The sequence below is a fragment of the Citrus sinensis genome, chromosome 3 (assembly GCF_022201045.2).
Source record: "Citrus sinensis cultivar Valencia sweet orange chromosome 3, DVS_A1.0, whole genome shotgun sequence".
Taxonomy (NCBI): domain Eukaryota; kingdom Viridiplantae; phylum Streptophyta; class Magnoliopsida; order Sapindales; family Rutaceae; genus Citrus; species Citrus sinensis.
Genome location: NC_068558.1, coordinates 7366648 through 7393383, shown reverse-complemented (window position 1 = coordinate 7393383; position 26736 = coordinate 7366648). Strand labels below are relative to the sequence as shown.

General features: G+C 33.3%; 3 protein-coding genes across 3 annotated transcripts; 1 reads left to right on the top strand and 2 right to left on the bottom strand.

The window, feature by feature from the left end:
• Window positions 1–9946: 9946 nt before the first annotated feature.
• Window positions 9947–11789, bottom strand: LOC102608132 (NAC domain-containing protein 100). Its single transcript, XM_006477412.4, has 3 exons — window positions 11278–11789; window positions 10883–11160; window positions 9947–10783 (listed from the first exon to the last, which is right to left on the bottom strand). The coding sequence occupies exons 1-3, from the start codon at window positions 11462–11464 to the stop codon at window positions 10151–10153; spliced, it is 1098 nt and encodes a 365-aa protein (XP_006477475.2). The 5' UTR covers window positions 11465–11789; the 3' UTR covers window positions 9947–10150.
• A 9469-nt stretch (window positions 11790–21258) lies between these two features.
• LOC102607542 (pentatricopeptide repeat-containing protein At4g21065-like) lies at window positions 21259–23435 on the top strand. Its single transcript, XM_006477410.4, has one exon. It carries the CDS (start codon window positions 21518–21520, stop codon window positions 23075–23077), a length of 1560 nt encoding a protein of 519 aa, XP_006477473.2. The 5' UTR covers window positions 21259–21517; the 3' UTR covers window positions 23078–23435.
• Window positions 23176–26559, bottom strand: LOC102607839 (hypothetical protein). The gene is made up of 4 exons (XM_006477411.4): window positions 25995–26559; window positions 23699–23761; window positions 23537–23608; window positions 23176–23444 (listed from the first exon to the last, which is right to left on the bottom strand). Exons 1-4 carry the CDS (start codon window positions 26355–26357, stop codon window positions 23331–23333), a joined length of 612 nt encoding a protein of 203 aa, XP_006477474.2. The 5' UTR covers window positions 26358–26559; the 3' UTR covers window positions 23176–23330.
• Window positions 26560–26736: the final 177 nt, after the last annotated feature.

Here is a 26736-nt window from a genome sequence, read left to right as displayed (position 1 = left end):
TCATATTATATATATAACACAAATTTAGTAATATTCAGATTAATTATGCAATTTCGTATCTGTGGTTGTATGGTGTTGCAGCTTTTGATTAACTATATTTATTGTGGAATGAAAGCCATAATGAGTTAACTTAGTAATCAATTTTAAGGGTGCGTTTGGGATTGAGGTTGGGCGGTTGTAACTTAAAAGTTACAGTAAGTATTTGATAAACAGTAGCTGCTGTAACTTGTAAGTTATATTGATATGATTTTTCAATTGTATAATGAAAAATCTATTCTATATTTAATAATTTTGTTAAAATTATTATTTAAAATTTCTAGTTACTACATATTAATAACTTTTATTTGATAGTTACAACTTTTTTTCCACAATAGTTGTAGCTTAAAAGATATAACACCTCAATCCCAAACGGGACCTTTAGTTTCGATCAATTTAATTTATAAATTAAAATCTTATTTGTTTACCGAACAATCTAATAGCTTAGTTTTCATAGTTCAAATATCATACAATATAAAAAAGAATCATAATCACATAGTAGATATAATTAAAACAGTAAAATAATGGTGCATAGTAATAATAATCTATAATAATTTGGGAACCACTCAAAAGTCTAGTGGTAAATCATTTTGTTGATGAGAGACAAGGTTAGACTTTTTCCATGTAGATTAATTTAACTTAAAAATATATACGAATTATGTCATAACATCTACGATCTAGGATTTGGTAAGTAATTAAGGTAATTAATAAATTGAAGTTATCATGAGTTCGATTGACAAAGTCACTTGTGAATGAGGCTCTCCTGCTTGGTGATACTACGACATTTTAATTTTTAGATACGACGCTACTATGAGATAAATACATTTTTAACTTCTAAACTATATGGTGTATACAGTGATGCTGTAGCATATAAAATGTAAAAAATGACATGATATGATTTATGTATGTAAGCACGTATGGGATCAGAATAATAATACCAATCGATCAACAAAATCTCATCGTGATCTTGGCGATGATTGCAAATTAAATTAAGTACGAAAACTCAGCTCTACTGCTCATTGTGTCATCCTAATTCATTAACTTGAAGTAGTGGGTTTTTGTTGGGAAACAGCGTAGAATTAATTATTCTCCATCTTATTGTATGGTTAAGGTAAGTAAGATTCACCAACTATGCTTTCATAAAGTTAAGGTCTGAATTTATGACATGAAATTTTAGAATATATTAAAAGTAATACGGTAATTATACAATAAGTAAATAATATTATGTTATGTGTTTATTTATAGTAAAAATATTAAATTTATCAATTTCATAGTTACTTAATTCTTAATACTCATTTTTGGATAGTGGGTTTGTTCCTATAAATTGAAGAAAGAGTAGTTATTATTATTAAGCTCCTGGTGGGATAGCTTTTGAATAAAATCAGTGAACCAAATGGTTTGCCGAGTTTGGTAATTCAGGCTCTAAAATTTCTAAGTGAAGCATGTAATCCCTTTGGTCTCGAGGGCCTTAGTCTTGAAGCAGTGAGGTACTAAGCGTTGATCTGATAATATTGCTTGCAGCCTATATGAAAATTACTTTCGATTTAACATTCATTTATAGACAAGAAAATCAAAAGAATTGGTCAGAGCTTATCAAGAATTGTGTGAAGGCAACATTCTCTCTCTCGAAATGAGAGTGGAATACACATCTCTCGAATATTTGAGAGGGTTAAAATATGAGCTCTTATCACAGTAATTGTTTGATTGTAAATATATCAGTAAATATTCTCATGTAATATGAGTTGTAATCATGGGTATTAGTCCCTTATAATAATAATAAAAAAAAAGAATAAAGAGAGGGAGAGGAAATAGAGTTAATTAGGTAATTTTATTAAAATTAATTTGATAATAAATATTTTAATTAAAAAATAAAGATGTACGTAGAGAGAAAATTAGTAGGTTCAAATTAATAGCTACACCCATATTTTATTTATGATTTAAGAAATTTTACATTTTCGACGAAGGACATCCACAAAAACCGCATTAATTTTCAGTCTGTTTATACTTACCCGAGATTTTGTGTCCCGCCGCTATTACTCTCCTCTGCAGAGTTAGCACAGAGTATTTATATAAGTTCACTGTACACGAATAGTCTACAGACGTAAGAGGATCAAGGTTATGAAAATGTGGCAATCTTTTGATCATTTGAGTGCAGCATTTGTTGTACTTCACTGGATCGATGGGAACTTTATCATAAAATTATTCTCACGATCTTCTTAATTAATTTGAAGGGTGGGTTTTTGCTCATGAGTTTGTAAGAAACGGTACTATTTCGATTGCAGGAGGAGCACTATCAGTAAAGGATGAATCTATGAAATCACTCCAAGTGGAAATGATGGCAGTCGTAGACACCTATTACTGAGCATGCTCGAAAATTTGCATTTACCAATAATATTGGAGAGAAATCCATTCTTATTTCAAAGTTTTAGTTTTTTTTTAAAAAAAAATCCATGAGGATTCGAATTAGTGCCCTCAATAATATGTATAATTTTACCATGTGTGCATATATAGAGAGAGAGAGAGAGAGAGAGAGAAAGCAATAAGGTATGGTGCTTGTTAATCGATTTTTATGCTAAGTTTAATTTATCTTTTATTTTTTTATGTATATTATGGTGACAACGAGACGGACGGCAATCTTGTCAAGAATTTATGTGGGAAAGAAATGCATGCGGAGGGGGGGGTTGTCCATAATTTATCACTCTCCTTTTATTCATCAATGGAGGATTGAAAGTACAGCAGCAGAGATTTAAAAGCCAGGAACCGGCGAACTTCAATGTTTGTGCAATAATCGAAACTTGTTAATTAATTTCTGCCAGCTAAAATCTTAAATTGCGTCATTAATTACACCCCGCAGCAGTTGCCAAAAAAAAAAAAAGGGATTATAATTTCGGTTGATCATGGGCCGGAGACTCTGTTGGCTTCGTTGAACAATCTCTCTTTGGGCTTTGAAGCAGTTTGAAATGATCCCATTCTCATTGATAAAAACGCTGAATCTTGAATATACCATGTCCATGTAAGGAGATTCGTTAAAAATGAGTTGGCAGCTTGCATTCTCTTTGACATGGACCAGGCAGAGTCAGAGACAACACAGATGCTTTTCAAAGGTGGAAGTTTTAAAAAATAAAACTCCCTTTTCGGATATTTTTATTTTATTTCTGAAAATATCCTCTCTCTCTCTCTTTTTTTTTAAATAAATTCTTTTTGTCTTTAATTTTATTTTTTTTTTTGGTTAAAACTCAAAAAAAATTTTGTTAATTTTCTTTTCTTTTGTAATTTTGTTGTTGCCCTATACACAACAAAAAACTTTTTTTCGGTGATGAATTTTTGAATGTCAATCATAGACTTAAATTAAAACATATTTTGAATTATAATTTGAAAGTTATCTTAAGCACCAAAATATTTAATGAAAAAGAAATAGGAAAAGAAGAGTATATTGTTTTAAATTTGTATAGTTTATTTAGTTATCGGAGGTGACTCGTAGAAAACCAAAAAAAAAAAAAAGGATTGGTTATAAATGCAAGTAATTTATTTGAAAAAAAAAGAGATCTAAGTGTTTACGATTCTTATTTGTCCTTAAATATAATTTTATGTAAAGTGAAATTTTATAAAGATAACGAAGGAGTGCCGGCCGATAGCTTCACTCTTAAAAAAGTATGGAAGGATAATCCAGTTGATCTAGAGATGATTTAGTTTAAATAGGGAGGACCGGAGGAGTGGGGTGCATTGTAATTAAAAAAAATTACTTTCGTATATGCATTTGACTTAAAAATAAAAGTGGTAAAATTAATGGACAACCTTTATATGGATGACCTTTATGAATCACATGGGAAATTGTTACACATTGTAAATTCAAAATGCACACGCAGGTGCATGTTACTTAGTTTAACTGTTGAAATCTCTTTGGTGGAATAAGAGATATGAGATCAAACACAACTCATAAAATTGAGTGAGATTTTAGTTTCCATTGAGGCTACGTTTTGAAAAAAAAATAAAATAAAAAATAAAAATAAATATCTACATGCACACATTGAGAAAGTATTGGATACGCTAAATACGCATCACCAAAATTACAAAACAATTATCACTAAATTTAAAAACCAAGATAAATAAAGTGTGTGAATGTGACAACACATGATGATATATATATATATAATTCTATACTAAACTACATTCGTGTTTGGTTCACCCGTATAAGGATGAACTCCTTTTCTTTTTCTTTTTCTTTTTCTTTATATTAATTAAGGTAAAAAGTGCAATCATATGAAATTGAAGTCAACTTTCATTAGTGATTCGTTGTTTCGAGTGGAAGTACAGGCTATGTTTCTGACACGATGAGAATCATATAGAGTATGGAACCTGCGTACTTGGTGGTGGGGCTTCGGAAAACGAACATCTCTCCAGCATTCGCAGGATCGAAAAGCCAGATCCATGCCATTTGCCAATACGTTCACAGCAGTCAAAAAGATTTAATAATTGAAAGGTAGATGAAAGGCTTTGGGATCAATCAATCGAGGATCCATACACCTCTCATATTGACAATATATGAACCCCACACATACATTATTTATGTGAGAAAAATGTATCTTATATTAATTGTAAGATGGAGATTGCCATCGATAGAGAATCGTAAGAATAAAAGCAATCGTAAAAATCTCAACACGTGTTCGTACAATTGCATCGTATTCGTCCAATCAATTCAACTAAAGCGACGAAGCAGACATCCGCAGATTATCCATTACTGGAAGAATTTGATTTGATAGGTACAAAAAAAATTTGTCTTCTCAATTTATGCCATGATTTTTTCGTTAATGACCTTCAAAATCAGCGTGCATGCTACGTGGCCGGTTTATGCATGCAGTCATATTTTCATATCTGGGGGTGATTGTCAACTCTGCTCTTACATCAATTCTTTTGATAGATACTGACGATGGCTATGCTTCATCTTTTCACTGTTTTTGTTTTCATTTTCATTTTCATTTTTTGAGTGGGAAGGCAAGAGAGTAAAACCTTCGGTTCTTGTTATTATTGCTTGGCTGCGGTCAAAGTTGTTTTGGGTTGACAGTTGACACCATCTGGTAAAAACCAAGGGCTATTCTGAAGGACCTGTCGGAGCTGGCTAAGTTACAGATTCTGTAACATACAGATCCAACTTAGCCAGCTCCTGATTGGTTAGCTAGCTACCAAACAAAAACAATTGCATTCTTTTTCTCCATATGCAGGACAGGTGTGGTGCATGCATTGGGTGTGTTTGTTACAGAATCTGAATTCTGACTTTCATATCCTGGGTTTCTTTTTTGATTTCGCCTTAATTGACTCGGGTAATTTTTAAAAATCTCCCATGAGATTTGGACTTATTGTAAATAGATGGCGAGAATTCGTTTATTTATAAAAAATCCTCTACCGTCAGTTAATTTTAACATTAACCATTAATTGACTGTGCAAAGACAATATTACCCTTAACAATAGTTTGTAAACTGACATAACTAAAAAAAAAAAAACTAAAATTACTGGCGCAAAAAGCACAAACCCTATTTTTTGACAATGTTATCCTTGTCAATTCCAAAGATTTACAATATCATAGGTAAAGATTATGACTATTTCATTTTCAAGTTTTTAATTTTATCTTTCTTGTAGGAACTTTAAGGAAATATCAATAATTTACAAGGACATAAATGTCATATAACCAAGTTTAAGATATTTTTTATTATAAAAACAAACAAGATGCCACTTCTATTCAGATATTTAAAAAAAAACATGTTATTCAAATTTTCGTATTCAGGCCCATTCAAACTTTAAAAAAATTCAAACTCATTTAAATTTCAGACAAAAAAACAAACAATACCTAAGTATCTAAACTCACAAAACTTCATCTCTACTTTCAAGTGTTTAAAAACTTGAGAAGTTGATACATATGACAAAAATAACTTGCCACGGTGGTTGAGTACCTTAATATAATAAAACTGAAGGAAGTTAAAATGACGTTTTATATGTGTGTGTGTGTGTATATATATATATATATATATATATATGATGACAATATCAAATATTGATTAGTTTAAAAAATAGGGATCCTTCTTATAAATAATTGTGTGGAGAAATTTAGAAATTCTCATTCACACCAAGGTCATAAATTGAGAATAAACAGAAAAAAAAATCAATTTTAAAAAAAGAAATGTAATTGACCTGCAATTGCTTCCCTAAACATTTTGGCTTAAAACACATTCCTTATTTCGAGTACTTCTTACTTAAATAACTTCAGTCATAAAAGCCACAAATTCTTTTACAAGACCCTTAATTGACTGCTTCATTTATGCCGAAGTGCGCAAGCAATGAGGTAAGACGACTGATATGGAAAAAAAAAAAAAATTATATATATGTATGTATGTATTGTTTTTTATATTTTAAAAAGGGGCAATTATGACCATCCAAATTGATCCTTGGAAGGAAAATTTTATGTAAAGTGGTAAGAATAATTATTCATAATCAATCTAACTAGGGAAACAGAATTAATGGCAAGTCTCTATCCTCTCTATGTACTCTTTCACGTAGGGTTGCAGAAAAAAAATATAGACTTTATATAATTAGAAACTAAAGATAAGCTTAATTCTCACACACCTTATCTTAACGAAATTAAGCGACAATAATTTCCAAATTCATTCATATTATTTACTTTACGAATTACCAGTCCATTTCCTAAGTACATAATAGACAATTTTACTATTTTAGGGCTGAGATTTTGGATTTTTTGATCATCAATGGCTGTTCACTGTCTATAATATCAATGCTATTCCTAATATCCTAAAGTTTTTCAAGTTTGAAATTGACAATGATTGACCCATCTAGCCATAATTTGTTTCTTCTTTAACCTGCCATCTCTTTCAGTTTCTTCTTTTGAAAATTCTGCTTTGTCAAAAAAAAAAAAAAATTCTTCACATACATCCGAAAATATCACACTCATATATACCTCCACATTCCCCATAATTTTATAAAATTCAAATAAAAACAAATAGTTGCTTCTTCCAATTAAAATTCAAAAAAAAAAAAAAAGTATCTTTAATTTAAGCGAAGATGTGAAATATCAAAACAAATATCGTTAGTGGGATTTTGCCCAACAAAAAGACACTGCTCTTGTCTTTTTCCACGTGGGCATGCCAGGCTGGTAACCGCGGTGCTTCCACGCGGCATCATCTGCGGCCAATCTCCTGGTGTTCGTTTTTGTCACGGTGGTGACGCAAGCCTAAACCTGCACCGCGTTTCTCATTGCAGCGCGACAATCGCCGTGGGGTCCATTTGCCGCCGTGTCGACCGTTAGAAAGGCCTAACTCTCTCTGACCTCACCATTGGGTGGGGACGCCCGACGAAACTTCGTTAACTTCCAACTTTATGGTGGGCCCCCCGCACGCTCGTAGGTTTCAGAAAAGGAAAATGATTATCTCCTTACTTAAATTTTTTATGAGTTTTTAAAAAAATTTTATTATTTATTTTTTAGTAATAGTGTATTAATAAAATTTAATTTAATTTATTTATTAATTATCAATCAGTAATTACATTATTTACTCACAATATGATCAAGAGAAAATTTTGATCCTTTAGAAAAATACGCTCACAATCACACAAATATCCTTCATGTATTTCATTTTGTTATTTTTCAATGTAATTACACAATAATGACCGATATTTTTTTCCTCTTTTTCAAGCAAAAAAGAGGGAAAGAAATAAAGATAGATAGTGAAAATCAAATGTTTTATCAAATGTAATTCAATAAGGCAAAGAGATGAGTCGAAATAAGTATAAATAAAATTTATACGCGTAACTCGTTTATCTGTCTATCAAATTAATACATAATTGCGAATTATTTTTTTTATATGAATAAAAACTTATACGTAAGCCTTACGACATATATGTTATACAGTTTTGTTTTGATTGTCAAATGTCAATGATTAGTTGATTATGTATAATGTAAATGCAAGCTGTGATCATATTGAGTTTATATATATATATATATGCTGTTCTTTTAGCTCTTTTTTTTTTATATCAGTAATGCTAAATTGCTAACTTTGAAAAAAAGAATATTATAAATTGTAATATTCATAGAAGTCATGGGAGCCTCTAAGTTACAATAATTGTAACATACATCCCTCATGTGAACCAAACAAAATTGTAGGACCCACAATTTGTGTGGTTCATATAAAGAATGTATGTTACAATTATTGTAACTTAGCATTTGCCTTCATAGAAAGCACTGGTTGAAACGAATAGAGCTATTTGATTGGTCGGTGACTTGGCTCAATACTGAAGGTCGGAGAAAAAATAAGAACAGTGGATGTAAAGAATTAATATTTTTGAAGGACAAAAATATTTATGATTAGGATATGGTTAAGGAACATTTCGTGGAGGACTGAGGTTGTTGCTGGAGTTGTAGATTGGGTTTTGATCACGTGCCAAAAACCAAAAGAGCACATGGTATTAACCAAAACATACGGAAAAATATATAACAACCTTAAAGAACATTCTTGCATCACAAGTTACACTTTCAAAACGGAATGCATGCATCATGAAATGAATGAGAGGGATAAAGTAGCGAATGGAAGAGTGAATGAATGAATGAGAGAAAAAGAAGAGATGATTTTGGCTTAATGTGACTCGAACAGAATAAGGGGAAAAGTTATATGATTTCACACTAAATAGTTAATGCATAAGCTAATTATCAACTTAAATAGCATATCTAGGTCATACTTATTTTCTGCCACACGAGTCATTCTCTCGGACAAACGTTCACACAAAATTATACTTAGATTAAACTATTTTGTCTTTAATTCATATTTTAAAATTTGTGCATGTCGGTGCTAAATATATATATATATATATATATTGTTTATAATGCTTCTATTTTGTGCTTTAAAGAAAAATTGAAGACTGAAGTGTAAAAATCGTAAGTCGATTTTTTTCCAATTACACACGTCATAGTGACTGGTAGGCATGTTAGAGATTGTGCAAAAGATAAAGAAACAGTGCAAAGATAGCGAAATTTTGATTTTGGACATTGGTTTCTACATGTGTTAAGAAAAATGCCATGGATTGATAAAGTCAATAGCACTTTAATAAGTCTTAAATTCAAAATATAAAATTAGGATTCGTTTCTGATTTAATTTACCTAAGTTTTAAAAGAACTTATGACACCTGAACATCATAATCCATGTATGGTATAGACTTTTTTTTTTTAAAAAAAAAAAAAAACGAATGTATAGTATAGACTTAAATATATAAATTTTTTTATATATATTTCGTCAAGTGCCCATCAAAAGTGCAGTATTTACTAAGATAAAAGTCAATATCAAGAATGAAATCTTGATCCAAAGATACAGAGAAAAGACTTTGTAAGAAAGGGTTAAAAGGAATTGGTGAATAATACAAAATACAAAAGCTATAAAATAATGCATCTTATTCTCAGTTCTTGTAATCTCCATCCAACACACATGAATTTGGTGTATTAAGAGAGAAGAGAGAGATATAGAGTTAGTTTACATTTTGGCTTATAATGTTTGGACTTTATTACATACGGTTACATTAGAGAATGTGTGAGTGATGAGAGAGAGATAGATTTATGAATAACATATTCAATTTGAGTCCCCACAACCTGAAATTATATCACTAAGCATGCAGAGTCCCCACAAGCTGATATTCAAAATCCAAATCTGAAGATTTAAGAATTCACAAGAATAAATCTCATGCTTTCAATGATGTAAGCAGTAGCATGCCACAGGCTAAAATGCAATAATTTTTTGAGAGAGATACAAAATAAGATCAGTTAGCCACCAACTGAATCTCATATATGACAAACTTCCTAGCCAAGCAATTTGACAATAATGAATTAATGATGCCAATATTGGAAGAAACCCCTAAACAAACATTAACAAGAAAACAAACCCAGTTCATAATCATACTTTCATACAACACTCAATATATGTTTCTTTGCTACATTTAATTTCTTTCAATCCTTCAATTTAGATTCAGAAAATCTATACACAGACCCACACTATCACTTTATCAAGATAAACGATAGTAGATAATAATAGGCTTCTTTTTTTTCTTTTTTTTTTTAATGATTTTACTGTCAGTAATTCCAAAAACAGTCAAAATCCACTGGTCCAGCTGAAGTTGAAGGAGCATCATGATCATTAAATGGCCTCTTCACCATTTCAAGGTTGGACACAACTGAGGAGATTTCAGGGTTCATGTCAGCAGTGAGGCCTGTGTCTTGTGAAACACTGATCATTTCCCTTTCTGTTTTGAAACTCTGGCTCATGTTTGATCCTTGGTTTTCAATTAAGGCCCTTAAGATTGAGTGGTCTTGCATGAAAACAGAGCCTGGGAATTGCGCGTGTGATGGAACCGGGACCGATAAAGGAGAATAGAATGAGTTTGAAGAGAGTGGGATTCTTGGAAAAACATCAGGACAGTTTGAAGACACAGAGATGGGAGGAGGATTGTTGAAAAAATTTTCAATGGTGGTGGTGGTTTTTTGATTTCTTTGAAGATCAATAGAATTGGAGAAGCAGGACACGTAAGCCGAATCGGCAACAGATTTGATGGTCTTGCTGCCATTATCAGGAGATGAATCCATTAATGGTGGCAAGCCAGGAGGACCCAATTCATTTCCAAAAGACCCTAATCCCGCTAGCCCTGAAATATGAGTCTTTTTCCCACCAGAACCCTTCTGAAACACCCGGCAAAGCACCCACTCATTCTGCATAACAAGAAAACACAAAAACAGAGTTAACAAAAACAGAGTTGACAAAAACAGAGGAAAAAAAACAGGGGAAAAAACAGCGGAAAAGGCACAAACTTTGGCAGTTTTGGGGAGACTATGAACAGAGAATTTGCCGTCCAATCTGTATTCGTGCATGACCCAGCTTGATTTCTCCCCTTTTGGGGCTCTTCCCCTGTAAAAAACAAGAGTCTTTTTCATTCCAACTAGAGATTTTCCTCTGTAAATCTCCTTGTCTTTCCCCGTGGCTTTCCAATAACCAGATACAGTCGCCCTGTTAGTCCTCAAACCAGTTGGATATTTCCTATCCCTCATGCAGAAAAAGTACCATTCTTTCTCTCCCATCTTTGCTTTCCCTACAACCAAACAACCCCAAGAAAAGAAGACAAACAAACAAGGTAAGATGAGATCTTCAAGACTGAAATTAAAAAACTCAAATGCAAATTCATAAAAAAAAAAATTAGAGAACCTACAAGGCAATTCCCAAGGTTCATTTTTGTTCAGATCAACATCTCCAATAGCTCTACAAGAGAAGCAAACATCAAGAACTTTCTTGTACAAATAGTGAGTGATAAGCTCTTCGTCAGTTGGATGGAATCTGAAACCAGGCGGCAAATCCATCTGGTCATCTTCCTTTCCAACTCCAGAAACGTTTTCCATAACCCTTCAATTCAATTAGCTAGTACCCTGTTTGTTTACTTGTCTGAAACTCTAAATGAAAAATATAGATGATTGAGAGAACAAAGAGAGAGGCGGCTTAATACATAAAGCTAAGAGAGATAAGATAGAAAGATGAGTAGGATTGTGTGGAAAACGAAAGAAGCCATGGAACTATAAATAAAATAACAAAAGTTGAAAAACCCGAAAGATGGAGGGATGTTTTTGTTGAGAGAAAAAGCGCTACGAGAAAACAAGATTGATGCTCACAGCGGGATAGAGAGGAAGAAACGTGGTATGTAAAGCAACTTGGTGGGCTGTTTTTTGCCCACTATTTTAACTTTTATTTTGCAATGATATTTGACGATATGCGATTACTTTTCCTCCATGCTTGCATGTAAATTTGACATTGTTTCGCTAATTAACATATTCATTACGTTTAGGGTTCTCAATATGATGACTTTTTTTTTAAATAATATTTCCACCCATTAGTCTAGTTTTAAACCACTTTCTTTCTAATACAGCATATGGGTAAGAGTTTAAGTTCCTTATGTGCACTGTAACAAAAAAGTTTCCTTCCAATTATTCGAAGGTAGATCTAATTACTTTTAGGTCCAAATATCCAAATCGTATCACAACATAGCTCTCTATGCAGGGGTCTTGACGGAAATTTTTTTTTTCTTTTAATTGTAAATATCAGTGTATTGTTAATATTAATAAGAGTTCTATTTTGGATCAACTTATAATGGGATGAATTTCTTAATAAATATTTGGGACAAGATCTTTCTCCACACGTGCAAAACTGAACTTAATCTCATTTATGTATGTGTATGAAGAGAAGTAATTTATTAATTATTCTGCTAACGAAGTGGGTGGTATTGGAAATTCATGTCATATATGTTTCAAGAACAGTATAAAAAAACCATATTTTTTTCTAATGACTCTTAGTTGGTTTCTAACATAGTATACAGTACTAACTCTTAAATTTCAACTTTATAATTTTCTAAATCATGTTTTTATTTTTCTAAATCAGACGAGCGGTGGACAAAATTTAAATTGATTTTTTAACCTCCTATCTATCCCAAGGTTTGAATTATGGGTAACCAACTAAGAAAACTTTTTGAAAGCTACTCAGTTTAACCCATGAAAGACATTAAATCATGCTCTTAATGATCTAACAGTGTCATATACACATGTATTCATAATACGTTGGTGTTATATCATTTTCACATGTTCCACGCCAACTTCACTTTTGTATTATTTTAAAAATATGAAAGATGTGATAATAATATAACAGTCTCACATCAATTTGTACATATAGAATTTGTAGGCGTTATATTAAAAATGATTTCATTTTCGAATACACTTTAATCTACATATTAAATTTTTATAATGAAATCATTTGTTACAAATGTTTGTTGTTTTGTTTGGCATAAATTGTCCAAAATGCAATGACTAGTTTAAAAGAGTAGAAAGTCATTAGGATATTAACTATTTTGTGATGTGAAGGAACGAGTTTCCTTCCCTAAAACGAAATACCTTTATCAAATAAGTGATACCAGCTGCGTAAATACATGGAAGGTTACAGAAGTTTTGCATTCCAGCTTTTAAAATTTTTGCTAAAATTGTTTGTTCAAGTCCAAATTATCCATATGCCCCCATCGAAATTCCCTTTGAAGAACGAAAGAGAGAGAGAGAGAGAGAAACAAAATATTTGAAAATAGTTTCAAACTGTTGCCTGGATTTTCATGTTAAAATCATTAAGAGAAGGCAAAGCTTTCATTTGAAAATGAAATTGGAAAAAGAACGTGGTGATCTAATTTTTGTAGTTTTATTTGATAACATCAAGAAGGATTCTAAAAACTAAAAGGAATGGGACAAATGTTAGGAGACTCAAAATCAATATATGCGGAGACAAAATTATATATAATTTCTATTAACCGTATGTTCATTCAAGGGGGCTTAATAAATTAATTAAACATTGGCGTTATTAGAAGGGTACAACGAATTTAATTCTTATATATTTTTTTAATTAATGTTATTTAGATTAATAATGTGAAATGTTGAGCAGATTTTTGAATTTTGTGATAGTCAAATTCGGCATGCAAAGTTACAGTGTATATTTTAAGAATTTCGGTCCTCTGTTAATCCGAGATTAGTGCATTTTAAAGAATACTGTAAATTGTGGCTGCTATTTATTATGTATGAAGTTTTTTTTTTAAATACATTTGTATGAATATTAAATTACAATTACTGATTTTTTTTTATATTAAATCTCCGAAAACTATATTGCACCCCAATTAATCCATATTGAAACCGGGTATGACTAATAGGGCAATAAAGCTTTCCCAATAAGTATATTAACGCAGCTGCATTATCAAACCTCGAACTGATGACAACTATTGATTTTAGTATAAAAAATTTATGAAGAAATTGTCTAAATAGTTTTATTATAACAAAGTTTAGAATTATGAGACTCTTAACTTAAAACAAAGCAAATCTTTCCCTCTCTCTCTCTCTCTCTCTCTCTCTCTCTCTCTATATATATATATATATATATATATATGTATATATGTATAATCTTTCCCAGATTACATACGGAGAAAAGTATTAACAAAATAAATAAATAAAGAATATTATGCAGGTCTCTATCTTAGTTACAAATCATTATCTAACATTTGTTTCAGATTTCCACTTTTGAATGATAAGTTAATTATATGTATATATAAATCTTTAAAGTTCCTGTAGCGCATGATTTAGGTTTGATCTAAGCCTATGAACAAAAAGCCAATTTCCAAATGTCTGGTTTGTTTCCAATTTGTCAACCGAAAAGCAAGACCAGCTAATATCCACTTGCTAGTTGGTGTGATGCAAACTGAAAAATAATAATAATGTTTGGGCCCCCCCAAAAATAAATAAATTTTTTTTTATAAAAAAAAATGACTAATTACACTAGCTTTTTATAAAATTTAATAGTTTAGAGGGCAATTTAGGGATATAATTTAAAATCGCAATGCCCGTGGCCTCGAATAATTATAAATTTCCGATTACAGAAAGTATTTCCATTTCGAAAAAAATATAGCAACAGTAACATCTCTCCGTCAGTACACTAATCGTATAAAGATCCGACGCGTGTCATCCAGGGACGTATGAGGAATTTCAATCGTACTTGAAACCTCAGAGCAGTCAACGTTTATTAATGCCACGTAAGCACAATTAAAGAAAAGGGCGATTTTCCACAAAAAAAAAAAAATCGACAGTGCCATCAGTTGGCCAATCAGGAGATATTTTGCTACTACCACGTGGTTGGTTTCGAATGATTAAACTAATAACGCCAAAAGAAACTCTGATTAGTGTAATTAACCGGAGGGTTGACTGGGTTAACCCAAGGGGTAAGGGGGAAGGGGTGGTGATGACGTGGCACTTGTGGGCCTGCTTCTTCTGTTCCGACATGTGGGCATGAGAGGGAAACACACATTGTCGTACAACACTAAAACGAATGGTCGGTCGTCAAGCTGAAACAATTTTGGAAATTTATAAAAAAAAAAAATGAAATTAAAATTAGGCAAAGGTCAGCTTGTTTGAATAAAAGGATTTGCAAATGTTCTTTCAAATCTTCATAAGCATTTTTAAATGGCAATTTATTGGGAGGGGATAGTTGACTAAATCAAGCCTTCATGGGTGCCTAACTTTGGGATAATGATATGGGTGATATGCCCCCATATATATATATATATAATAAAAAATAAAAAAGTTGCAAATTAAAGGGAATGATTAAATTGATAATTTTATTGAGGGTCTTTAAGGATGTGGCTTCTTTGGTATCACATGGTTAAAGTCAAGCAAATCTCTGGTTTAAAAATGAGCCACATTTTGTTGATTGTGAGTTTCTTTTAAAAGTTTGACTTGGGGATTAAAGCCAAGTTCTGTGAGCTGTCTTCTTTCTTACATTACCATTTCAAAAATGTATGGCAATTAGCTTCAGTTATTTAATTAATTAGGGGGGGGTGGTTCTATTTTATTTGTTCTTCTATGGATTCTAGTAGCTACTGTCACATTTAATTCATTCTTGCCGATTAGGCCTACACATAGACTTTAGTTGTTTTTCTTTTCTTAAGGTGTCTTCTTTACTTTGTTACTGTTATATATAATATTAATGGATAGTTGACAATGTAGTTAATGTGATACTGTAACTAGGGCTACTATGATTAATTTCCTCTACTTTTATTATTTTAATTTTTATCTTCGGTGGCATTTCAAGCCATTTTAAACTCAATCCTCTCACGGCACCTAATGCTTTTGCTTTTAATTTATCCTCTCTCTCTCTCTCTCTGCATATTTAGGATTAAAAAAATGTAAAGAAATGTGTTGTTCATATGTTTGGATTGGGATCTGCTTCCGATTGATACCCATAAGTAGGGATGACAATTTGATCCATTTAAATTGGATATCCATACATCCAATCCAATTGGATTGGATAATATCCATCCAAAACTTTTTGGATATGGATATGGATATTTTTAAAAAATATCCAAGTAAAATTTGGATGGGTATGGATATCCAATATCCAATTAATATCTTATTTGAAATTAAAAAAATAAAATCCTAAAACTAAAATGAAATAAACAAAAACAAATGTCTAGATAGCAAAACCTAAGATTATCACATCGCTTGCCGGCCGGTCTTCGCTTACTGACGCTCTTCCCAGACTCCGACGCCGCTGTCCGGGGGTTCCGTTTAGGTGCGCCGGTGCTGTACCAATGGTTGATCAGCCGTAACTGCAGCTTCCAACTGTTCTTGAGCGCTTTTCTGCCTCGTTCTAGCTGCCATCGTCTCTGTTGTCGCTGCCACCGCCGTCGTCCGTCCGCCTGTTCGTTGTCTCCCGCGCAAGGTAAGTTTTTTCTGTCATTTTCTCATTTACTTCTTGTTATCAGTTGGTTGCAGTTCGAAAAATTCCTTGGGCAAAGGCAAACCTGAATTATACTGGTCAGGCACTCATCATATCCGCAGGTAACTGTCACAACTGGCTGAACTTACACTATTAAGCTTCTTTCATTTTTCATTTGGCTCATTGTGCATTTAATATTATCTGTGTTTTGCTTGAATTTGCAGATTAATGATGATGATCTAGTTGGAGATTAATGATGTGTTAGAAGATTGGAGATTAATGATGCGTTAGAAGAATGAACTTTTTGTATTTAATTTGAAATTAATTTGTAATTTCATATTATAATTCTTTTAATTCATAGTTTTGATATTTGTTATGTTTATTATTTTTTATTTGATATTAGAATCTAATACTGATTTTAATTATTTTTTATCTAATAAAAATAAAATATTCATGGATATCCATATCTTTATGGATAAAATCCATATCCATGTCCAATATTAAATACTGGATATGGATATGGATATATCCATCATGGATAATTATGGATTTGTATTTGGATAGATATTATCCATCCATAATTGGATATTCGCCATCCCTACCCATAAGTATGTAAAGAAATGTGTGTATTTCTTACTAGTATATTGCCACTCAGCTAACAGCTAGTCTCCAAATGAATTATTTGATATATTTTTCTTCTTCTTTTTCTCCTCAGTTTCATTCTACAAGTTATTTGCTACACATTTTAACGATTGAAGAAATTAGAATCGATTAATTTTACGCTGTCAAACAAAGAGAATGCAGTGTCGATCATCCACGTAACATGCCCGAGCTTTACCGATGACGTCCATGCGCTTTTTCAAATTTTAAATTTTCTTCCATCATCTGATTAGGATTTTTCAACCAATGCATGCACAGTTCGTTGAATGGGGAGAGAAATCTCAATTAAGACGTTTTTTTAGACGTTGAATTTCAATTAGTTATCAAGTGAAAGTTGCAACCATATGTATATTTCAGTGTCCGGATTAGAATCGTGTCAGTGTTCGGATTGGAAGAGTATGCTCGTATCAAAGCTGTTGAGAGCTTTAATAAACCTGGGGCGAGATGTTGACGGCCTGGGATTGGGGTTCATTGATATGGAGACTTTCTGGTGAATCATGGGGGTGGTTTTTGTTGTGGTTTTGTGATCTTATTATTGCCTGTTTGTATTCTATGGTTAGAGTTTGTGTCGTATTACCAAGACACTATGAATTTTCTTTTCTCAATTGGAAAGTGATTGATTTCACCTACAGGCTACAGTAGTAGAGGTGGGTTCATATGGTGTTCTATTAGATTTTTAAGCTGTGAAATCATTTAGTTTTCTCTGGATTCTTAGAAATTTATTAGTGTTTGAAGTTATGTATTATTGTTACGCATTATCTTAATTTTAACTTAAATCTTAGATATTATCGTATAATTGTACTTAAACTTGATCTAATCTTGTATTTGTGTCTACGCGACATTATATTTTAAATTATTATTGGTCTTTTAATGAAACACATACTTTCTTTCTTTTTTTTTTTTTAAAAAAAACCTTTAATTACTTATCATCGTAATTAATTTATTATTTTATGAAAATCTATGGCATAAATTAAATGCAAGAGGTCAAATGTACAGCCCATTTTCATATTTCTTCGATAGAATTGAAATTATAATATTTTAATGTAGGGCACGTTATAAAATATGCGTTCAAGAGGGAGTGCACACTCAGTCCCTGGCTGAGTAAAAGTTCTATAATTCTTTCATATACGACAAGACTTGAACAACTCCCATAATTTAATTGCCAAAATGTTATAAACTAAGCTTCGAAGTCGTTACAAACTTCTACCAAGAATAAGAATATCCTTATCTATGCTATTTGCTTCCAAAATTAATCAGTACTTAACAAGTCAAACTTGGGTAGCGATTATTTTTTCTTTTCTGAAATCTAAATGAGTTTGAATTGTTCTAAAGCCTAAATGGGTTTAATTACGAAGATATGAATGACATGTTTATTTTATTTTTTAAAATATCTGAATATAAGTGGCATCTTGTTTGTTTTCGCAATAAAAAACATCTTAAATTTGGTGATTTAACATTTATGTCCTTGTAAATTAAAACCAAAAAAAGAGGATTATATTTTATAGTTTAGGAAATAAATTATTTTACAGAGATATTTTTATAATATAATATTTACTTGTCATTCAGACCTTTTTCCATCCAGATAAAAGTCACAAAAGTTTACTTTTTCTATTCATATGTAAATGTTTAAAAATCAAACATAAGTTTCAAAAAACAAACAAGCATATTTTAGAAAATATCTGAAATTAATAAAATTTCAAACTTCAGACATTTAACAAACAACCTCTTAGTCTTTAATCTCAATTTCCTTAAGAGGATGGTTGTTGTGATCCTTTTAAGTGATGGTACAAGCCTTCTCTTGAAAAATAAAATTCCATTCGTTAATGTAACATCTTTTTATAAGTACAATTTTTGTTGATATTTTTAATAAATTAATCTTTCATTTTTGATTAATTTCAAGGAGGCCATTTTGCTATCAGAAATTGTCTAAATTTAATTTTTTTCTCCGTTACTATAACTTTACTCTCGGTATTACTATTATATTTTTATTGAGAACTGTTGTTAGAGTATATAATTTATTGTTTTAAGCTTATACCACTAGTTGTTTTAAACGTTTTCTGATATAGTTTCAGAATCAAAGTGTCACGTCTGATTTCTATCTAATTCCTATTTGAATTTTAATTTCTTAGCTCCCTCTAGAAGCTTATTGAACTATCTTCAAGCTCTCTTCTCAATTTACATTGTAGATGAGGAGTCAGGTTGAAATTTATTTAACCTTCTAAGTCAAATGGGTTTTTTTTTTTTTTTTTTTCAAATGTCAAGAATTTAGAAGAGCGGCAAGTACACCAATAAGCCTTTTGAAACCTAAAATTAGAATCGGTCTATATGTTTGTCTCCATGTGGGTGTCTGCAAGTATGAATTTGCAATAATTTTAAGTGGGGGGGGGAACAATGACATCGAACCTATTTCATCTCCCCCACAACAAAGAATAATTGGGTCATTGTCTATAACAATGATTAATTGTTAATCCACCAATCAATTCTACTATTAAGTCATTATGTTGCAATGAGAATAATATGTTAATAATATTTCAAAGATTTAATTAGAGTGGGGACCTTATAACTAAGATCCAAATTATATTATGCCTCGAAATATTGATTAAATCTCACTTTACTTTAGCATATCAAGGGACTTTCAATATTTTCATTACAATAATTGCTAGAGATGCAAGGCACGTAGAGTATGTGTGTACTAGAGAAGCTGATCTCACTAAAGATACAGAGTGATAATGATGCGTTTTCTTCTTCCAATTTTTAAAATTTTTTTTCCTAAAGCATGACAATGAAGTAACAACTAATCATTAATCATATGGGAGCAATATGGACTCGTATCTCATCTTGGGCCCTCTTAAACTTTTCTGGCCCAAATTCACCAATTATTTTCCCAAACCGTTTGCACCTTTTTAATAGTGCTTCTTTTCGAACGCATTGGTTCTTCTTATTAAATATTTAAATTTGGATTAGCTAGACATTAGTAAAAGGTTTAGATACTAGTAATTTGTTATCTAATAGAAAATGGTGAATGGTCATAATTTTGAGTGAGCATCTACCACACCAAAAGAATTTATAATAACACAGTAACTTTTTATGACATGGAACTTAAAATTTAAAATAAAATGGATACAAAATTAATTATGTTTTAATTAAATTTCATGTCAAAAATCAGATGTGTATATATATATATCAGCTCAAGCCCATAGCTTGCTCCCACTAAGTTTCTTTAGTAAATCCAAAATACCAACTCTGACATATCTAGGGATGGCAACCAAATCCGGACCCGGATCGGACCCGGACTGAATCCGGAAAATCCGATCCGGGTTCAATCCGCACCGGATCAATTTTTATGCGGAATCCAGATCGGTTTTTCAGAACCCACATGCTTCCGGGTCCGAATCCGGTTTGAGGTGAACCCGCAAATCCGGAACCCGGATCCGGATATTACTTATTTTAATATTAATTTTTTTAATTATTAAATATAAATAGAAAAAAAAGAAACCTAGCTCTCTCAAATCTCAATCTCTCTCACTCGTTCCTCTCTCGATCTCTCACTCTCTTCAACTTCTCCTCTCAATCTCAATCTCTCTCACCCGTTCGACTGTTCCTCTCTCAATCTCTCTCACCCGTTTCTCACTCAATCTCTCTCACTCTCTCTTCAACTCTCTTGTAATTTCTCTTCTTCAAATCAAATTCTTTGCGGCGTGGCTGTCATCTCCTTCACGGTGTGCTTGCGTTTGTTTCATCACTCATCAGCATCACTTGTTTCATCTCTCACTCTATCACGGCCAGCAAAAGGGGGTGGATTTCGCGGCTGTGTTTCACGGCCTGTGGTGGTGGATTTCGCGGCCTGTGGGGGTGGATTTCGCAGTTGTGGGGGTGGCCCGTGGGGGTGGATTTCTCGGCTGTTGTATTTGTTTTAAAACCTAGATTTGAAATTATATGTTTTGTATTTGAAATTTTGTTGAACTAAACTAAAGCAATCCGGATTCTGGAAGCAATTTGGTTCTGGTTTGTGTAACTGTATTATTTTTTTTTTCATTTTTCCAGCAACTTAAGGAAAGCAATCCGGGTTCAAAACCCGGAATCCGGAAAACCGGATTTTTCCGGGTTGAACCCGGACCGGACACGGATCGAAAAAACCGGGTTTAATACAGCTCCGGTAATGAGAATTTGGTGTCCGGTTCCGGATCCGGAATGACTAAACCCGGACCCGGACCCGGAAATTGCCATCCCTAGACATATCTATTAAATAAGAGATCAAAATTTTCGGATGAATTAACATTTCCAGTAAATTTAATTTTACCATTAAAAGGAACTCATACATATTCGGATCTAAGAAAAGATCCAAAATTTTAGATAACAATTAATCTAATTGGAACCCTATACGAACATGTCATACTCGCAATGCGTAAAAGCTACTCTTTTATAAGAAGTACAAATTTCGTTCAAGTTTCGACTTACGTAATCCGAAAGTTAGTTACTATTACCATCAACGACCTAAGTTAGTTACTATGACCATCAACTACCTTTGCCGCCCAAAATCTAATATGAAAATTCCTTTTTGTTCTCTTGCCAAGTCAAAGTTTAATCCCTATTCATTCTCTTCCAATCTAGCAACCAAAGCAACAACTCCCAAAGAGAAATCTAAAATCACATTAAAGGAATCAGACCTTATGTACCTTTTCAAGAAATGTTCGAACGCGAGGGATGTAACCCAACTCCATGCGCAGATAATCCGATCTGGGCAAAATCAAACACTGTTTGTAATCGGCAAAATCATCGTTTTTTGTGCCGTTTCAGATCAGGGAGACATGGGCTACGCCGCCTCAGTTTTCGCGAACATTGAAAGCCCCGATGGGTTTTTATGGAATACCATGATTAGAGGGTTTAGCAAGAACTGTAAGCCTGTAAAAGCTTTTGAGTACTATAAGATTATGCAAGAGAATGGCTTTTTGTCTGATAATTTCACTCTCTCGTTCTTGCTCAAGGCATGTGGGCAGCTGGGGTCAGTTGTTTTAGGGCAACAAATGCACTGCAGTGCCCTGAAACATGGGTTGCACTCTCATGAGTTTGTTAGGAGTGCCCTCATTCACATGTATGGCATGGTTACGGACATTGAAACAGCTAGCCAGCTGTTTGAGGAAATTCCTGAACCAGAATTAGTGGCTTGGAATATCATTATAGATTGTCATGTCGGCTGTGGCAAGTACAAAGAAGCACTTAATTTGTTCTTGAGAATGTTCACCAGTGGCATAGAGCCTGATGAGGCTACAATTCTCGTGACCCTCTCGGCTTGTTCTGCTTTGGGTGCTTTGGATTCTGGGAGATGGGTTCATTCTTGTGTTGATGGAACTCGTCTCAATGGCATTACTACGGTTTCCAATTCACTAATTAATATGTATGCAAAGTGTGGAGCTGTGGAAGAAGCGTTCGAGCTCTTCAATAAGATGAAGGGGAAGAACATAATATCTTGGAACACGATGATTCTTGCCCTAGCAACACATGGACACGCCAAGGAGGCATTGGCGCTCTTTGAGAAAATGTTTCGAGACAATCTTGAGAGACCCGATGATGTCACTTTCTTGGGGGTTTTGTGCGCCTGCAGCCATGGAGGAATGGTTGACGAAGGGAGGAGATACTTTGATATAATGTGCAAAGAGTATCATATTAAACCAACCATAAGGCACTACGGATGCATGGTTGATATTCTGAGTCGAGCAGGGTTTGTGGAGGAGGCTTATCAACTGATAAGAAGCATGCCAATGGAAAGTAATGCCATCGTATGGAGGACACAGTTGGCTGCCTGTCAACTGCATGGAAAAGTTGAACTCGGGGAGAAGGCGTGGAGGTATCTTTCGGAGTTGGAGCCAGATCACAGCAGTGATTACGTTGTTCTTGCAAACATGTATGCAAGCGCGGGACAATGGAATGAAGTACAGAGAGTGCGGAAGTCGATGCAGGACATGGGAATTCAGAAATCAGAGCCTGGTAAAAGCTTCATTGGCACCGACCTTGATAAGATGTCAGATTTGGGGTATGTTAAAACTTGTCCTCATCAAGGCCGCCAATGATGCTCGAGTTCGATGTGAGTTGTTGGATTTAAATGATTCTTTCAAGATTGCGTTACCTTTTTCGATTGTTTGAAAAGCCGGCATAGATATGTAGTATATGGCTTCAAGTGTGGGTCTCTGATTAAGAGTCCAGCATACATTACATAGGTACATACAAATGTTCACATCAGATTCACAGTATTCGGTGGATCTTTCATACTTTGTTTACAAAGAGTTTTCGAAACTGATCTTAGGTGACTGGGCCCGGATTAATCTATGAAATTTTCTTTTGTTTTTTGTCTTGCCATTCCTTGATTTCAGCTCGTATCTTTGCTTCAACATTTGCATGAAATCCTGGATATGGTTCATACCCGAAGACTTGGAGGACCTGCACCCAGGGAATTATGTGCATAACCAAATAATTCTTCGAAACCCATTAACTACTGATCAGATATTACAGAAGAACTGAAAGAAACTTGCCTCGAGCAGCACGAAGAAAGGAGCCATCAACAAGGCTTGAATGAGGTTATCCAGAAGAGCTGGTGCCCTTTTCTACAAGAAAAGTAAATTGACGAGATGCATAAACAAGAGGGGCGGAAAAAGTTGCGGTACCTCATCTTCAAATCTTAAAAAATTACTCACCTCAAAAATACCATGACCAAGAAACTGTCCGGTCCAACAGATTAACTGTGCTGCCACTGCAACCTGAATTGTATGGATGCCAAAAGCAATGATTGTGAACAATCAGAAGTAAGAATTCACATTGAACAAAATAAGTTAAATCAACAAAACTAACCTACTAAGAACACAATAAAATTTGCTGTTCCTTGTACTTGGTGACTTATGGAGGCCCTAAAGTACATACGCTTACTAAACATATTTTATTTCACTTCCTTTAAACCTAGTGCAACATGTATGCAAATAAAAGGCATATGGTCACGCATGTGCAGGAGTAGTTTAAAACAAAAATCACACAGGCCTTGTGATGCAGAAATGGGACTTCTATCTCGTTGAAGCACTACTCTAGGAAAGACCAAGTGCATATAAGGATAGCATATGCTATATTAGTAACTTTGCGAAGCAATTTAAACTTTATGAATCAGATAAGATACAGAGCTACAAAAGCATGAGACATTCTAGTGATCCCTATAATCTGTGGCAGTAGTAACTTCATAAGAAACCTCTGTATTGAGTCCAGCCACCAGGCTTACATCTAATGTAAGTAATGGTGGCACAGTTTTACAGGTAAAATGGGTATTCCCAAAAACGTTTCTGAACTTTATGAAACAGATTAGGGACGATAAGCATTTAATGAAATATAAAGCCACAGGAGAGTGGGACATTTCAGGGAATCCCAACTGTAAAGGAACCTCCCTAATTGCTCAACCAACCAAACTTTCAGGATGGTCCCTCAGTTATAAATACCAACTACCCCATCTTGCAGATAATATGGTTCCGTTAAGATTTTAATAGAGCAGATGTGCATTTCAGAGAGAAAAGTCAGAACAAAACACTCAAAACAGCTAGGGGATAAATTTGTCTTATTTCCCAACATTTGACAACAATTTTACCAACTTGAACCAGCTAAACAAAAGAAACCTCTTGAAGAAGTTGAATATCAAAATAATAAAATAAAGGCCAGAATGCCACATTCACATCAATCATTGCAGACCTAAAACTTCTAGCATTTTTTTCTTTTTTTAACAATTACATAAATGTGAACCGATCCCCTCTCCAACCCCGGTGTTAGTGGAGTTCCAACCTAAACATCTTGTGCCACCCCAAGAGCATTACTAGTGGAAACAACCAGCATCCACAATTTAATTATATTACTAGTTTGATGTATCAGTTGAAAAAGAAAACATTCTGCTAACTTACTATCAGCTAGAAATGTAAGCATAGAGTATACAAGTAGTAGTTATCACTTGATGAAACATGATGGCAAGCATCGGTGAAATTCTTGAAAGACGCAGAAGGAAAAAAAGAAAAAAAAATCCAAAAGGTATGAAACAGATCAGCACTTATGCCCTACCAATCAGAAAATGATTTTTTTTTCCCACTCATTATGTGAACAATTATTCTTTAATCTGATATAAAAGCAGAAAACAGATTAAGATGAGAGATAGAGCACAAAAATTTATTGGGAATTTCCTAATGCTATCACTGCAACTAATCTCATTCAGTTTAAATATTTTATAAACTGTTAAGAGTTCCACTTTTTCTGATCACTTGTTCTTGCATTGACCCAACACAATATGAATTTGAAGCTAAAAACCCAAACTCAAATCAAGTATTTGCAAGGGACGTAAAAACATGACAGGAGATTGTAACCCATAAAGGCACTAAGCCACCAATTTACTGAAAAGGTTCATTCAAATCCCTTTGATCTCTATATATCCAGAAAAGCCATAAGGTACAGCCACATGTTTAGCTTCCTATCAACATAACCTAGAATGTTTCAGCTCCATATTAACAAACTGTTCCTGGAAAAACCAGAATTTATTGCAACCTTAAAAGTTTACCGGAAAGAACACTCACAGATGGTCAACCTAAATAACATGCCAGTTCCACAATACTCTCAACTCATCAAGAACACATATTTATTTTTCAACAATATACATTAAATGGTATTGTGAAAAGTTACAGATTTTGCAGACAAGAGTATATTATTTTAACAGTCACATTATGTTGTTCTTTAATCAGGCCCAACAGACAAATTACAACATGAATTAATTGCTAAGAGGGTGTGGCAAAATAAATAACATTTAAAAAAAAATGTAACCCTACCTGTCCAAATTTACTATGGTTTCTTCAACCAGACCAATTAACAGCCAATTGAAAAAATATATATATAAATACCCAGAAGGCCAATTTCTTCCCTTTTCCCACAATTTTCCCCCCCAAGCAAACAGGCAATAAATTTAAAAAAACAAATTACCTTCCAAGCAAGAGAGAAACCAAGTCTATTAGACAGCAGACTGGCGCCAACCCAACAGGCAAAACAAAGCAAAGCAGCCAAAGAACCAGCTTTTTTATCCAAACAATAATAGAACGAAGCATAGATCAGCGTAAACAAGAATCCAAGGTTGAAAACCAGGGCATGACCAAACAACCCACATGGCAGGAATGAAACTTTATCAGAAAAATCACACACGGAGGGTGTGAAGTGCAAGAAAATAAGCGTAGAAAAGAGAATCGGCCACACAAACAAAGTGTGTATCAATACGTTAATTTTGTTGCTGTGATATGCCCCGTAGAAAGCAAAGTGCTTTTCAAGATCAAGCAGTCCGGATTTTCCCATTGGATTTACTCAAGAAACAAACGAATTGAAAACTTATTCTTTTTTTTTTTCCCCGGGAAAAGCTAAGAAAAATAGGCGAGTCAGGTGGGTTGTCAGATTATAGTTGACGGTCCCTGTAATATCTCTTTTTGAGGTTATTTAAGGGAAACTTGTACTGAATTTTTCGGGGCGTAGAAGTAGAAGACAAGAAGTAGTTGTTTCCGATAAAATCCATGGTATACTTTTATAATTTATCTTCTAGATTATTTCCCTCATTATTATTATATCTTTAAAAGACCCATTAGGGAACTTTAAAAAGAGATTTGATTTCACACGGCATGTTTGGTATTTTAGATTTATCGTTTGTTTTAAAAATAAGACCATTGCCTAGAAGTCTAAA

Coding starts and splice junctions, on each gene's coding strand:
- LOC102607542 (XM_006477410.4), top strand. CDS start 21,518: ATGACCATCAACTACCTTTGCCGCCCAAAATCTAATATGAAAATTCCT.
- LOC102608132 (XM_006477412.4), bottom strand. CDS start 11,464: ATGGAAAACGTTTCTGGAGTTGGAAAGGAAGATGACCAGATGGATTTG. Junction 11,161..11,277: donor TGAACCTTGGGAATTGCCTT/GTAGGTTCTCTA, acceptor GTTTGGTTGTAG/GGAAAGCAAAGATGGGAGAG. Junction 10,784..10,882: donor GTCTCCCCAAAACTGCCAAA/GTTTGTGCCTTT, acceptor CTTGTTATGCAG/AATGAGTGGGTGCTTTGCCG.
- LOC102607839 (XM_006477411.4), bottom strand. CDS start 26,357: ATGGGAAAATCCGGACTGCTTGATCTTGAAAAGCACTTTGCTTTCTAC. Junction 23,762..25,994: donor GTTTCTCTCTTGCTTGGAAG/GTAATTTGTTTT, acceptor CATACAATTCAG/GTTGCAGTGGCAGCACAGTT. Junction 23,609..23,698: donor TTGGTCATGGTATTTTTGAG/GTGAGTAATTTT, acceptor CTTTTCTTGTAG/AAAAGGGCACCAGCTCTTCT.